The sequence below is a fragment of the Nestor notabilis genome, unplaced genomic scaffold, assembly GCF_000696875.1.
Source record: "Nestor notabilis isolate BGI_N333 unplaced genomic scaffold, ASM69687v1 scaffold9918, whole genome shotgun sequence".
NCBI classification, from domain to species: domain Eukaryota; kingdom Metazoa; phylum Chordata; class Aves; order Psittaciformes; family Psittacidae; genus Nestor; species Nestor notabilis.
Window position 1 is genome coordinate 105712 of NW_009941544.1, and position 16042 is coordinate 121753.

The 16042-nt window shown below is 35.2% G+C and overlaps 1 protein-coding gene across 1 annotated transcript in view; it reads left to right on the forward strand.

Annotated features, from left to right (window-relative positions):
• ARAP2 (ArfGAP with RhoGAP domain, ankyrin repeat and PH domain 2) overlaps window positions 1–15292 on the forward strand; it is a 114432-nt gene extending 99140 nt beyond the window's left edge. Inside the window, exons 27-32 of the mRNA XM_010020956.1 lie at window positions 3816–3955; window positions 6842–6924; window positions 8319–8354; window positions 8826–8889; window positions 12782–12913; window positions 14939–15292. Of these exons, the coding sequence (XP_010019258.1) occupies window positions 3816–3955; window positions 6842–6924; window positions 8319–8354; window positions 8826–8889; window positions 12782–12913; window positions 14939–15292 (809 nt within the window). The remainder of the gene's footprint in view (window positions 1–3815; window positions 3956–6841; window positions 6925–8318; window positions 8355–8825; window positions 8890–12781; window positions 12914–14938) is intronic.
• Window positions 15293–16042: the final 750 nt, after the last annotated feature.

Below are 16042 nucleotides of genomic sequence, written 5' to 3' on the forward strand. Positions count from 1 at the left end.
ACCTCCTTTGACCTGCTGGTCACGCTTCTTTTGATGCAGCCCAGGATACGGTTGGCTTTCTGGGCTGCGAGCACACACTGAAGCTGGCTCATGTTCAGTTTCTTATCAATCAACACCCCCAAGTCCTTCCCCGCAGAGCTGCTCTAAATTTCTTCTCTGCCCAGCCTGTAGCTGGCACTCAATCCCACTGTCTATGTCACCAACAAAGATGTTCAACAGGATCAGTCCCAACATCGACCCGAGGGACACACCTTGTTACCAGTCTCCAGATGGACATTGAGCTGTTGACCTCAACACCTTGCGTGCAGCCATCCAGCCAATTCTTTATCCAGCAAGTGGTCCATCCATCAAATTGATGTCTCTCCAATTTAGAGACAAGGATGTGGTGTGGCACAGCGTCAAATGCTTTGTACAAGTCCAGGTAGATGACGTCAACTGCTCTGCCCCTGTCCATCAGTTCTGTATCTCTACCATAGAAGGCCACCAGATTGGTCAGGCAGGATTTGCCCTTGGTGAAGCCATGTTGGCTGTCACCAACTGCTTTGTTGTTTTTCATGTGCCCTAGCATGCTTTCCAGAAGAATCTGCTTTGCGGTCCTGCCAGGCACAGAGGTGAGACTGACTGGTCTGTCATTCCCTGGGTCTTCCATTTTCTCTTTCTTGAAAACGGGGGTTATATTTCCCTTATTCTAGTCATTGGGAACTTCACCTGAATGCCATGACTTTTCAAATATTATGGACAGTGGCTTAGCAACTTCATTCACCAGCTCCTTCAGGACCCGTGGGTGGATTTCATCAGGTTCCATGGACTTGTCCACATTCTTGTTGAACTGATCCTCTCTTACAGTGGGCCTAAGTTCTTCATTCTCTCCTGTTCCTGCATCTGCCTTCCAAGACTTGAGTGGTGTGGTCAGAGCACTTGCCGGTGAAGACTGAGGCACAGAAGTTGTTGAGAACTTCAGCCTTCTCCAAATCAAGGGTAGCCAGTTCTCCTGTTTCCTTCCAGAGAGGAAAGAGCTTTAGTTATTTTCTTTTGACATTTTGTTCCATAGCTTTTTATCCTTCTTGCAGGAGCACTCTTTCAAGTGCTGTTCGGAAGGGCAAGGTGTGCATATTATTTTAGTGTAAGAGATACTCAGTACAGCTTAGTACTATTTCAAGCCCCTTTTTCTTCTCCTTACCTGAAGATTTCCCACATTAAAGTTTTATTGCTTAGAAAAATACAGATTGAATATAAATTGTGTGTGCATATAGGTCCTGGAAATTTTCCTAGTAAAGAGTTATGTAATTTGAGTAGGAAGTATTGATTTCTGGGAACAGGGGTTATTGTTCAGAGGTGTTCTTTGAAACACAAACTTCTAAACCAAGGGTGGATCAATGCTGAATGGATTGATTGCAGCTAGTTCTTAGTAGATGCAAAGTTCTAGAAAGTTTTGTGTGTTTTTTAGTTTGTATCTGAAAAAATTATTCTGATTAGGATACATCCCAATTATTTTAAATTTACTTTATGAAATAGTGGCTTCTAAAGAATATAAAATATCATCAGTTCAGTGGATCATTATTTTTTTCAAAGATTTTAAGTATCAAGTGTTTGATAGATTTTCTGTGGTGAGGTTTTCTATGTGAAGTTTAGAATGAGTGTCATGTCAGGAGCTATGTGCAAAAACTTAGAATCTTGTAATTTGGTACAAACGTGGAAGTATACTGCTAGTCTCATTTTGTGTGGTAAAAAAACCCCAAACAACAACTTGTGATTGTGTGGATAAGGATTCCTACTGTATTCTGAACGTGAAATACATATTCCTACAGACAAAGAGGAAATATGCTAGTACTTCTTTTAACTGTGCATCTATATTCACGTTTATAACAGATAATCCAAATAACTTCTGATTTTAATTGTTGAAATGTTTTGATTCTATATTCAGATTCTATCTTAAACTCTAGTGAAAATACTGGGAAATAAAATTTTGAGATTTTCTGTTCACAGCAGGCATGCTAATTAGATGTAGTTGGTTTTATTTGGTAAAGACGTTTATCTTTTTAATTTCCATTATATTTTAAATATAATGTTTTTCATAGTTTCAGTTTGTACTAAGATATAAAGCAAAAGGGAATTAGAGTCATGATTTTCCATTATCCTCTTTTTGCAAATAATTAGGGTTAGTAGAAGGAATAATTTAATTTCAAGCCTTTAAACAGCTGTTTTTCAGCCAGTATGAAAGATGGGATCAGGATACAACTTTTCAAGTTAGTCCCAAAGTCTCTCTACCTGTACAAATAATAGTAGAATCTGACTCTTGAGTTTTGAAATGTAACCTCACTGGGGTTTTTGTATGAACTTTCATGTATATTACATAATTGGACATATGAAACTGGATATCACACATACATGTTTTGTGCATGCACAATTATCCATATAATGCATTCATACATTTTTTACTATTTAAAATATTACTTATTTCCTAAATAGTCCTGTATGGAATAACTGTCTACAGGTTCTTTAAAAGAAGAACAAAAAACCTGAGAAATACTGAAGTACAGGTAGTTGGAAACAGTACCATGCAATATATTTGAATTAAACCCCTGCAGTTATGGTTGTTAGTGATGTTTCATGCAAATTCTTAGTTCTCCCTTGTCACCTCTCATACCGGCTTTGTGTACATCATGCAGTACTTTAAGATAATGATGGCTCACTTAGCAGGATGCATGAAGATAGAAAATAAATTTTGATTAGTACATATTACAAGTGTTGCTGCCAAAGCCTGACTATTTGTGTAGTTGGCTGTGGCTGTGTAATACTGCTCTTTGCAAATAAAAAAAAATATGCCATGAAAGTTAGTCTTTTCTGTATGCTTTGTGTTTCCTGACCAAATGAAAATGTATTTTATGTTACTTTTTACTGTTGAATTCTTTAAAATATTTTATTCTTATTTTTTGAGATTATGTTTTTGGGAAAAGCTGATAAACTAGTTTAAAATAAACCAAACCCAAACATGTATCAGGCAGAATAGGAAAGCCAAAACTAGCAAGAAGTGGTGGTGCAGTAGTTTATATGTACTAGTAATACTTTTTTGTATTCTTTTATTTAGAATTTCAAATTGCTAAGGACATACTGAAAAATCTTGTCTCTAACATTGAAAACCTTCAATGGTTCTGGTACTTTTTAAAATAAAAGCTTTTTCAGTACTGAGTTCAATGCTTTTATAAAGCTGACTGCAAAGTTGTGCTTTGGGTTTGGTTGGTTGGTGGTGGTTTTGATTTTATTTTTTTTTTTGGTGATTGTTTTAGTGATTTTTATTAATTTTACCAAATATATATGTGTTTCTCTGTGTGTTTTGATTCAAACAGAAAAATGTCAACGGGCTTATGACAAAATCAGATCTTTAAGGGAAATTTTTGCCTCTCTGAAGCACAGAGATTAAGAGTATCCATGCCATACTTTCAGATTTAAATGCACATTCTATTCTGAAAGAATTCTTTTAATTAAAGTGTGCTAGTGGACTCTTTCATGTTATCTTAGAATAGAGAAGCCTTTTCTTTCCTTAGTAATTAAAATCATTATCTGCCAGTATTTAAGAATACCTTTCTTATTAATAGATAATATATTCATATATAGTAAGTATTTAAGTGTAGTATAGATTTACATATTTATATATTTTATTTGTATTTATGTAACATAAAATCAGTGAAATTGTAATTTTAGTCCTTTAATAAGCAGCAATATTAGCAGTAATAATAGTGTTGTAAGATTTACAACACTGTTAAAAATAATGTTGTAAAATGTTCTAACAAAATGCTTTTTTATTTTCTTGATAGAGAAAAACGAGAAAGGTAGTGTGAAGGCAGGCAATCTGAAGTATAAAGAAGAACCATCAAAACTACTGTCTGGAAACAAATTTCAGGAACGTTATTTTGTGTTACGGGAAGGAAACTTGCTTCTTTATAAGGATATGAAGGTACCACAGACAAACTCTTCACCAAACTCACTTAAGCTTTCTTTTTTCTATGAAAAAAAAAGAAGCCAAACAGATCAACATTTTTGATAGTAAATGAGAACTTCTAGAGTCTGGGGTTCCAGTACAAGGTTTTTATCTTACAATTGCACAAACACTTTAGTAAAAGGACTTCATGTCAGTTGCTCATTTAGCTATTCTAATTATGCATTACTATAAGATTTAAGAAAAAAAGATAAAGCAATGTTCATGAATGCCTATAACTTCTGTGACTAAGTGTTTTGAAAACGTGCTGTAGAGAGCAGTAGTAGAAATAATATGGAACTTAAGTGAGCTGCGTGGTTTTTTTTCTTGGTATTTCATACAGAGCCTTTTGAAATTATGAGCTACAGGGTTCTTACACCTACAAGTGTCATGACAAAAGAAATTATAGGAAACAATAATTGTCAATACACTAGCAAAATCTTCCCCTGCTTCCCAATAACAGTTTTCAGATGCATTCTCAGTCCTTCAAAAACTAGTATTGATAATTAGATATACCTCAGAATTCCACAGAAGCAAATACTTACTGGCATGGTGGATTTTAAATACTTCGTAAGTTTTTTTTAAAGAGTGTTTTTGGGTGTATTAAAGTATAAAACTAAATATGCATCTTGAACTGTGTTTTCGTTTTAGTTTTGATAATTTCTGAACATTTGATTTGATTTTGTTGTTTGTTGTTGTTTTGGTTTTTTTTTAGAAAAAAGCTCTTGAAGTTTAAAGTGCTTTTATTTTTGCTGACTGCTGGTGTTGCCCATCCAGCAAATATAAATGTGTACTTGCTGACCTTCTTAAAATGCTTATTCATAAAGACAGCTCCTTGCTCAAGTAAGCTAAAGCAAAAGAAATACTGTGTTTTCTTGTGACACGGTGGATAAAATCTTAATTAAAATGACCCTAGAATGTCAAATAACATCATATAATTTAGTGCTAAAACTCAAATTAGCACATATGTGAGAATAGATGAACATGCTCATAAAACCTTAATTAGTATCTTAGTTTGTGATAGAATCATTGTACTGCTTAAAGATCTGCTTTTTTAACCCATTTTGATTTACAAAACATTAATTCTCTAACTCAGGTGGAGTTTTGAACAGTAGTACTTTTAAATGACTTTACACTTGTTTTTTTAAAGAAGAAAGTGGAAATACCATTCTGATAAAATAGTGTATATCCATTTGTTTAATTTTCTTTTGAAAGAGGTTCATCTTCCACTAATAATTTTGGTTTAATTTCAGTCATATTTAGAAATGAGTAGTAGGAAAGCTTGAAATTGCAGATGGAAAATTGTATTTAATAAGACTGCATTTATTTATTTAATTTATAAATTCTCATTAACAACAAATTAAGTTTGTATATGCAGATGGAAATACATTCTGTTAAGTGTTTCTCTTGTTCAAGAGCACTTATCAAAAAAGTGAAACATTTCTGTGATACTGTATCTTAAGTTATGATAATGTGCTAATTGACTGAACATACCACTTTAATGTACTGTTGTTAAGAAGCAAGTTCACACACAGTCAAATGGCTTCTGTGAGGTACATTTTTGTGGTAAGTATACTGTTGTTTAACTAAATAGTATGTTTTGTCAGGGTGTTCTTTCATCCTGGCAGTACCCTTACTTTGAGCAGGATGTTACACAAGAATACTGACCAGAAAACTGTTGTGTATTTTTTTGTTTTCTTTTCTTAAATGATGATGCCATCTCAGATTCTGTCACTTTTTCTCCACACTGGAGAGTTGGAGATTGAAAGCTGTAGAGGGAGAAATTGAGAATCCAAGATAGTAAACACTAGAGTACCTTTTTGTAATGGGATTATAAGATTTGTTAAGGTTGGTTTTGTTTGTTTGTTTCTAAATAGAAAGCTAAAACACTTGACTGCAGTGGACTAAAGGAATGTTAGTGTGTTGTGTTAGATTTTAGTTGTGTTGTTGTAGTAGAATAGTACTCATGAGAATTTTATTGTTTCCTTTCAGGATTTCATCCTTCAGGGACTTTCAGTTCTCATACCTAGTGCACGTTTATGTCTGTTGTAGGTTGGCTAAAGGTAGTTTTTTCAAGAAGGAACATGGAAGGAACCTCAGGAGATCTCTAGTCCAACTTCCTGTTCACAGCAGAGCTAGCAACTGAATGCAACAGAATTAGCAAGAGAATGGGTTGCTCAGGACTTGATGCAGTTAAGTCTTGAAAACCCTGTTTTCAGTTGCAGTACCTGACTGTCCTCATGGGAAAAAGTTTGTCCTTATGTTTAATCATCATCCCACAATCAGAAGAGCCTCATTCAGTCTCCTTGATAACTTCCCTGTAGGTGTTGAGGGGCTACTCTTAGGTCAACCTCTCCTCACAGGGCATCTGCTGCAGCCCCCAGCCAGTTTGGTGGGCTTCTGCTGAACTCATTCCAGATTACTGATTCTCTTTTTACTATCAAAGGGCCCAAAGCTGGTTTTAGACTTCCTTGGGTTGTTAGAAGACTTCATCTGCTTTTTCTTCATCTTGATTACATGATCTGAAGCAAATACCATGGTATTGTCCATCCCATGGAAGAACTTTAACAGAGGGCAACCCTACTCCTTATCTTCCCTGTTTCTCTTGAAAAGCTTGTGCCCAAGTATTGCAGCACTCCAGCTTTGTGAATTTTAACACCACATCTTCATTATTCCAACTGTGTTACAGTTTTGTGACTTCATGTGGACCTCAAGTTCTTAGACTGCTTCCAGTAATCATGATTGGTACAGTTTGTTAATGGGAGAAAAAGGAAAAAAAAATAATGTGTAAGAAAAGAGGGCTGCAGCCCCTTGTGGAATGTGCACATTCCTCATACACTAATTAGTATCTCATTTCATTTGCAGGCTAACAAACCCGAAAAAGTGTTGTCTCTCAATTCCCTAAAGCTTTATCTTGGAGTGAAAAAGAAAATGAAGCCACCAACAAAGTAAGAATAGAAAAGAAAATCGGTTAAACACTGAATAGGAAGGTACTTGTAACACTGTCAAGTGAGGGGGACATAAAACACGGTGGAACAAGGAAAAAGTCAAGTTGCCAACTGAAGTATGCTGAATTAAATTGCCCTCTATAGTAATATTTGTTCTGTTTCTATCTCTGGTTTTGTGCTACATGTTAACTCTTCTGTGCTAGTAAATAAGTTTACTGGTTGTTTTTTGTTAATCTTAAGTGTATTATCTCTTGTGGATATGTTTGCTGCTAGCTCACTTAGTTTTGTAGTGTGTGTCCTGCATTCATTGGTGGACATGCCTTCTTTGCTCCAAGAAAAAAAGAGAAGAGCAAATCAACTAGTCATGGCCTTCAATGACAGTTCCTGTTGTTCAGTAAAGGACTTCCCTTTTTCAGGATCATTCTTGTTTTGATGTTTCTTCTAGCTGAAGACTACAGTGCCCTTTACAAACATCAGGGACTATGTCTCTGGAAAAGAGCAGTAAAAAATTACACCTGTTTTTCTCAGATGTTTCCATTACTTTTTTGGTCAAAGCTTTGGGACACTGAGATAGTGTGCACAGGACCCTATCCCAAGGCGATTCTAGGTGGGCTGTAGCATTTAAACAGATCTGCTTGAACTTTCCTTAACAGCTTTACAGCTGGCACATCAAAATGCCCTGAAAAGGTCTGTAAATTCCAAAGCTTAGTTGTGTTAGAGAAGAAGTTGGGTGTTGGTTTGTTGTTTTTTTTTTTTTGTTGTTGTTGTTTTTGTTGTTTTAAAGCAGAGAATGAGTAGGAGATTAGTCCAGAATAGGAGTAGCAGATTATGAGTCTTTGCAGGTAGGTTCTTTCCTTGATACTTATTTTCAGTCTACTTTCAAAAGCAGACTTTGCAAAGTCTCTTCAGGATCTCCAGAGTGTCTGGTTTTTTCACTTCATTGTGAACTTTTTTCCCAACAATTTTTATATCTCTGTAAACTAGTGTGATTCCTATTATTTATAGTGCAAAGCGTACTCTCTGACCTCTGTAATTTCTGCAGTGTAGTGGATTCTCTGCTGGGCACCATCTTAGCAGTTCTACTTCCAGCAGCTTTCAGAAAGTACAGCCACAGCCAAGATGTGGCAAGTAGTTAGCCATCATCTGCGGGGCCTGTATATAGCCCTTTGTCCAGAACAGATTGTTCATTACCCGTGAATAACCGTGAGGAAACGAGTAAAATCCATTATCAAAACCACAGTTTCATTCTAGATTTGCAGTATACATTTAAACTTTGCAATTTCACACACACACTTAAAAGCACTAGATAAAGGTAATGAATCTCTGTTGCTTGAGGAATTTGTCCCTAACTTGAGTTTCTGAAACTAATCTTTGAAAATTTCTTTTTGTTTCAGCTGGGGACTTGCAGTATTTTCTGAAAAGCACCAGTGGTAGGTAAACGTGAAACATACGATTGGCTTCACTTAAGTGTTTTATATTTATTGAAATGTTCAATTTCAAAATAAGAATGTTTGAAAACTAATGGGCATTATTTTGCATGTTGACTTTTTGCAATGTTTTTCTTAATTAATTAACAGTCTTCATGTTTGGTAGTCTTTTTGGGTCAGGTGTGTTGTCTCCCTTCTGTGGCCATAAAGCTAATTGTTTTCATGAATTTAGAATGGTAGATTTTAAACCTATGCACGTGCTTTAAATGAAGCACATGCGTTGTCTTCAAACTAGGGTGAAGTGATAATTTGAAGTATTTGTATTTCCTAATATGAAAGTATTAATAATAAGTATAGGCAGCATTCAGAAATGAATGCAAGCACTGTTTGAAGTTTTTTAGAAGCCTATTTTATATGTTTAACTGCAATGGGAGTTTTTGTTGTTTTTCTTGTTAATTATATATTGCATTCTAGGTATATGTGTTGTGATGGACAAGATGCGCAGATAGAGTGGATGATCAGCATTTTTACTGCACAGGTACTATCTGATCAAAGAAATGTAGCTTTTACTGCTGTTTTGAAAATGCCATTAAACAATGATATGTATGTGTTATGAGTATGTTATAGATAAATTCTCAATGCCATTAAAATTTTTTGAACTACAGTGAAATAAAACTGCAAAAAGATGGCTGTTAGTCTTTGAAAACTATAATTTGTAATGTCATTTTCATATGAAAGCTAAGTGCTTTGAGTGTAAGGGAGAAGAACATTACATTCTGGCTTTTTTTTTTTTTTCCCTGCTGTGTTGTAGAGAAGCTAGTTAAGAAAGACAACTCATTTCCTTTGCAGTAATAAACCTCTTCTGGGTGAAATTCTGGCCATTGACCTGAAGAATGTGTCTGTGTGCCACAGTGCCTGAGTGCTGTTTCTCTGCTCACTAGTTTGGATGCTGCATGTGAAACAGTCATGATAAGAAGGTGTCCCATTTCAAAACACAGGGAATGAACTAGCCCTGTTGAAGAGTTATTCCAGTACAGCAGTATTCCTCTGGTATCCTGGTTAGCTTAGTTAACACTGACAGTTTATTGTGTTGGATAGGCATTATCCTAAATTAAGTAATCTCCTGCTTGCTACTAGTTTGTGGGTAAGGAACATGTACATTTGAGTGCCATATAACACATTCTTGCAAATGGAGTTTAGTATTTTCACAGGAGGAAGCGGGAGTAAGAGAGATGGGAAGAATTCCAAGGTGACAGGAGACTGGGACATAGTTTAAGGTTTTAAAAGGATTTTGTGTTTGTGTCAGATTTTTCTGACTTTTCCTGTGATGTTCAATGAACTTTGGGGAATATCATTATGAATAAACATAACTAGATTTATGATTACCTGCGATCTTTGCATATTACATGATGTGGACTGGGCACAAGACTATTGCAGTGCATAGCTCTTAGTGGCTTTCCAAAATAGAATCTGAACCTTCATAGATAGTAGTGTTAGAATGCATGCCTTGTAAGGAAGACTTCCAAATTTTTGTTGTATTCAGCTCCCTTAACTGAACTATTGTAGTTTCTATGGAAACAGCCACTGGTCCTGGCATATATCTCATAGGCATAACACGAGCAGTGTCACAACAAATAGGCTCAGAGGTTATTGATATAGGCTACTTAGAAATAACTCATACAAACTTGGTAACTGTTGAAGGCCATTTGATGTAAAATCACAGGAAGTGCAATCTATTAGGATTCTGATCAGGTAGTGTGAGATGTAGAATATTACTCTGACAGTATAGATAAAAAATGGAGATGTACTGCTCAATGTTAAAGATACTTCTTTTTCTAACAAAAAAAGTTAAATAGTTTCATGTGCATTAAAAATTGCTTTGAATTAATACTGTTGGTTTTTAAAATTTTATTCCAATAAATGAACAGTACAATGAATTTGCAGTACTAATGAGCACATTGAGAGGGTGTTTAGGTTTTGTATTGGGAGTTTTGTGGGGTTTTTTGGGGGTGGGGTGGTGCTTTTTAGTGGAGTTTATTGGGTTTGGATTTTTTTTCTTTTAATCAGCATTCTGAACATCAGTCAAATTGTCAGGCTCTGAATTACAGGAGAAATTAAGTGCTGATGATGCAGATTTGCTATATTGTTCTTACTATAATCTACTGCTTTAAATGTACTTTACAGTGAGTATCTTCTTGCAAGCAGTAGCTTGTGTTGCTGGAGCTTACTATAAGATCTCCTGTCCTGGTTTCAGCTGGGCTAGAGTTAATGGGTTTTTTGCTTAGTAGCCGATGCAGTGTTGTGCTTTTGGCTTCAGTCAGAGAGCAATGCTGATAACACACGGATGTTTTAGTTGTTGCTAAGTAGCACTTACCCTGATCAAAGACTTCTCAGTTTCCCATGCTCTGCCAGTGAGGAGGGGTACAAGAATCCAGAAGGGAGCAGAGATAGGACACCTGACCCGAACTAACCAAAGGGATATTCCATACCATGGAGCATCATGCTCAGTCTGTAAACTGGGGATGGTTGGCCAGGGGCGGTGGATCACTGCTCGGGATGGGCTGGGTATCGGTCAGTTTGTAGTGAGCAATTGTACTGTGCGTAACTTGGGTTTCTTGGGGTTTATTCCTCTCTTCTTTTTTATTTCCCTTTTCATCATCATCACAATTATTATCATATCATATTTTACTTTATTTTAGTTATTAAGCTGTTCTTATCTAAACACATGGGTTTACCTTTTTTGTGGTTCTCCTCCCCATCCCTTGCAGGTGAGGTAAGTGAGCGGCTGTGTGGTACTTAGTTGCTGGCTGGGATTAAACTACGCTATTCCAAATGTTTGGTATCATTCAGCAGCAGACAACTATTGCATTATCCTATGTCTAAAACATAAAGTTGCAAATATCAACTGACATTATTTCTAGTTAGAATTATCAAATTGAGGCAGTCTTTAGTGAAGATAGATTGTCTTTTACCTTATCTATTATCATGGTATTTGAACACCTTTATGTTACAGAGACTGCAGGCAGCACATTTTGTCAGTGGAATAGCTTATATTGCAAATTGAAAAGTACTGTAAAGGAGGTTTCGAAGAGTTAAGACATTGACATTTAATAGGAGGGAGATAAAACTGTGTTACTGTGCTCCTGAGGCTTGAGCAGAATAAGACTTTATTGGTAATTAATATCAGTAAGAGAATAGTACTATAGTTATCTTTTTATTCCTCCTGTTTTCTGGTAATGTTTATTCCTCTAGCATAAATAGGGCAGAGAATCTAAGTAACAAAGTGTACCTACCACTGTAATCTAGTAACGAGTTCTTTTGATACAGAACATAAAGTTAGCTCAGAGGTTACTAATCTTGTACTTCAAGCTGTCAAATACCAAGAGGATTTGTAGGAGGAACAGTTCTTTCAGTTCTATGCAAAAGCATCCTAAAAAGTATGGCTAAAACTTGATTCTTGAATTCTATAACAGTTTTGTACAAAATCATTAAATAACATACATAGCACACAGTTGGAAGTAATTATTTGATATGAAGATGGGCATGATAGTATTCTTCCAGTTCCATTGCCTTTGATCAACTAAAGCAGCACATTATATTACCATGAGGTGCAGTTGAAGAGATAGGTCAAAACTATGAATAAATACATTTATTATATGGCCTAATGCATTGCTAGTACTTCTGATGTACTTTCCCAGAGTTGTATTTTGAGAAATGTTACAGACACAGAAGAAAAATCAAGCTACTTGACAGGGATAGTTTCCTTAAGCTTGCTGAGAATTAAGGGAGGGAGTTTCCTTCAGCAGTTGACTTAAAGTTTCTTAATCACTTTATGAATTGCATTTGTTTCTTGTATCTTGGTCCACAATAAACTGATTTTGGTTGGCAAGATTCGATCTTTCAGATGATAATAACTTCTCAGTGTTTCATTGGAACAAAATGTCAAGCCTTTTCCTCTGGGATAACATACGTTGTTATTGTAGGTTTGAGCAATTTTCTCCTAAATTATTAATATATTTTTTTTAACACTTGTTTGAAAATTGCGGTAATTTTATTTTCTTCTAGAAACTTTTGTGGGAGTCCTGAAAGCATGTTTATGTGGAATTTTGAAATTGTGAATCAAGTCAGTGTGTCTTATTTGATGATATTTTCTATTCTTAGAAGGTAATTTAAATAATAATAATATGGAGGGAAGATGTTTGATACATGAGAATTGTATAAAGACATTTTGGTTCTGTTTGCTCAACATGGTGCAGCACTTATAAAATATTAACATAAATTTAGCACCATAGTGTCTTCCCCCATCTCCCACAAGAGGGGGGCATGGTGTTGTGCAGTAGATCGCTTCTTCCAAGAGAGTTTTATATACAAAAAGGATTTGTATGTTTATGAAATTCCACACCAAAGTAAGGAATCATTTTGTCCTTCAGCATGCAGATGTATGGCCACCTGCTGGAAAAGCAAGAAAACAGTCTATAACTAAAAGTCCAAAGATTGGAGGCTTACCACTAATTCCCATTCATCAAGAGAAGACCACTTGTAAAATCAGAGGGAGTTCAGAAGTAAGTGGTGTATAAACTTGGTGTAGAAGTTATAGCCACAGTGCTGTACTTTTGAAAGTAGTCCAGTAATAACGAACTCTTTAGGATGTTCTTTTCATTGTTTTGTCATTAAAGGAACACTTAGGAGAATTTAATGTAAAAACACATTGTGACCTAAACTTGTGTCACCTCTTTGGCTGTTCAGTAAATCAGTAGTGGATTTTGGTGGTGATGTGTAGACAAAGAGAAAATGTAGTTAGATGTATATATTATTATCACTTTGTTCACTAATTACTTGATTAAGGGCCTGAAATTTAGAAGCAAACAGTTGCTTCTAACATGAAATTTACTTTTTACAGTAAGGGTTATTGGGAGAAAAGTATGGAGTCCAGTGGCGTAATATATAGTATATGACTAAGAGTCGTCAGGGGATCAAATATCAAGAAATAATATTGATAAAAAACTTGATGTGGCAGTTCTGATCACACATTAGATATGTTCTTTTGAACAGCAGAATTTGGCTCCATCAACTGAATATTCTTGCAATACAAATGTGTAAGAATTAGCATTCCTCTGTATACTGAATCTCCTTTAAAAGTTCAAAATGCTGAGTAGTAGCCTGCATTAAGGGACTACATGTCAATACCCAACAGTGTTTCAGAGAAGCAGGCAATCTTTAAATGAGTGCTTTATTTGATCTGTTCCTATGCTCATTATATAAAGGGCTCCTCCTACACCTAGTTTAGCAGGAGAGCTATGCTGATTTCAGAAGGGTAGGTAGTGTTTTTCTTTTCAAAAGATGCAAAATTGAAATGTTATGTAAAAAATTCTCTAAGTAGAAGATTGTTGCTCCTGACTGAATTCCACAAGGTATTCATATCTTAGTTTGCTGAGTATCAGTAAATAGCTTGGAGTGTGCTACTGCGTTTTCCGAAAAGTACTGAATGACAATTTACATTTCACATACTACATATATATTATCACAGGTAGTCTTTTTATTGTTATTTTATTAATTGAACATGTGCCACTGGTGATAATGACACTGTTGTCTTGTTCGTTCAAAAACATTTTAAATGGAAAGAAATAATTTTAAATGGAAAATTTAAGTATTCGGCAGAACAGAACTCCCTACATTCATGAGTCATTGGGACAGTCCTTTGGTTGCCTTGAACTTCTTTTCACTGACTACAGCTAATATAAAAATAATAGGATGAACGTATAAATAATAGGATGCTTCTTGCTGGCTTAGGTGATAGCCGGAGATTCTAAAGTGATAGCAGTTGTGGGAGCAGAATTTAAGTGTATTTTTATTCTGGGACTGCTTTTTTTTTCTTTTTTTGTTTTTTTTAATGACATGGCCACTGTACTTTGTTACCACAAAAAAAAAAAAAAAGCAAACCCAACAACCAACCAACCACAAAAAAACACCAAACCAAACAAGGCAAGAGCCCTGAAATAGTGTTAGTGTGGATGTTGGATTCTCAGTGCTTTTCTTTCACTGTGCAGATATACTTCTAATTGGCCACACCAGTTGCAAATTTAGATGCAACGTTTTATTTGCCTTTCATTTCCTACAGCTTAAGAACTTGATAACAGCCTACCAGTATGGAACAGTGGCATTGCCATCAGTTTGTTGTTTTATCTGACTTCCCAGTATGTTACTTCAAATGCCTAGCCAAAATTTGAAAAAGCAGTCAGTCTTACAATTTATCAGGTAGTACTTGAACAGCTGCTGAAAATGTTTGTGTGATCCTGTAAAGTTATCTTTTGTGTATACATGTAGCTCAGTTATTAGGTTATCAGAATTGCAATATTCACACTTGTCTTTTATTTAAGAATTCTGAGGTTTTAAGAGTATATGCATCTGCTGTAAAATATTAAAATATCACCTACTGTGATAGGATGAAAAATCAAATTTAATTTTTTTTTAATATTTTAAAATTTTTAAAATGCTTTGTGAAACTGATGAGCAAAAATTGCAATCTAGATATTATTGAACATTGTGTGAATGTGAATGATCTTATTCCTCTTTGCTTGTGTTCTCAGAAGATAGAACTGCAATCTGGGAAAGCAAAATTTGGTGAGCATCATGAAAATGACTTCCTGGAAGAAAGAAAAAAATTGAAAGAAAAAGCTTCTATTGTGGCACAGTGTTTGGAACGGAAGGAGGAGAAAGTGCGAAATCATACAAAAACACATCAGAGCTTGATCTGTGTTGAGGATGTGGGTGCACGGATGACTGACCTACACCAAAGACCACATAAGGCACTGAAGAAAAATAAGAACAAAACAAACAAAACTACTTTGGAATTAGATAAAACATTACCATCAAACGTGATTCAGGAACTAAATACAGTGCTGCAGAAGAACAGAGGACTTGATGATGAAACCTCCAGCTGATTTCCTGAGTCTGAAGTTTGAAATATAAATGTATGTGTATATATATATGCATCTGTGTGTATTTTGCATGTGAAAATAGTCTTTTCTGATATCATTTGTACAGTGCAAAGGAAATCATTTGTTTATATGCAGCTGTTGATTTTGTATATGCCTATGCCATGTGTTATAATTTAAGATTGAACTGAGAGAACTGATTATTTAGAGCTCCTGAAATTTGGAAATTCTCTTGTTTAGTGCAATGACACCAGGGTTTTATCTATTGCTTTTTGTTGCAGATTTGTTTGATACAATAATCCTAAGCACTGTCAAAAGCTTTTGCTCTGTTTACATTCTGTATCATCTTGTAAGTACTGGAGAGATATTTTTGGAAGAAGACAAGATATCAATGAAATTCATACTGTTGGCCTACAATATTTTTAATTGTTTAACACTATAAAAATGAGTAACATGTGCTTTGAGAAGTGATTTTTGCATGTAATCTTTTATTATTACTATTTAAGAGTAAAATTAGTGTCTCCTCTTGTAGATATGTCCTCTGACAGAGTGGCATGTGAAAGAATCAAAAGGGAGAGGACTACAGTAGATAAGACAGTAATTAGTTCTTGTATCTGAAAACTGTCTATATGGTATACACCTGATTATGACATCTAAGCAATGAGAGAGGATATTGAGGATGACAAAAAGCAGTCTTCAAAGCAACATCTAATTTAAAAGGGTATACGACTTCAAGAGTAGCACCATCTGTTTGCT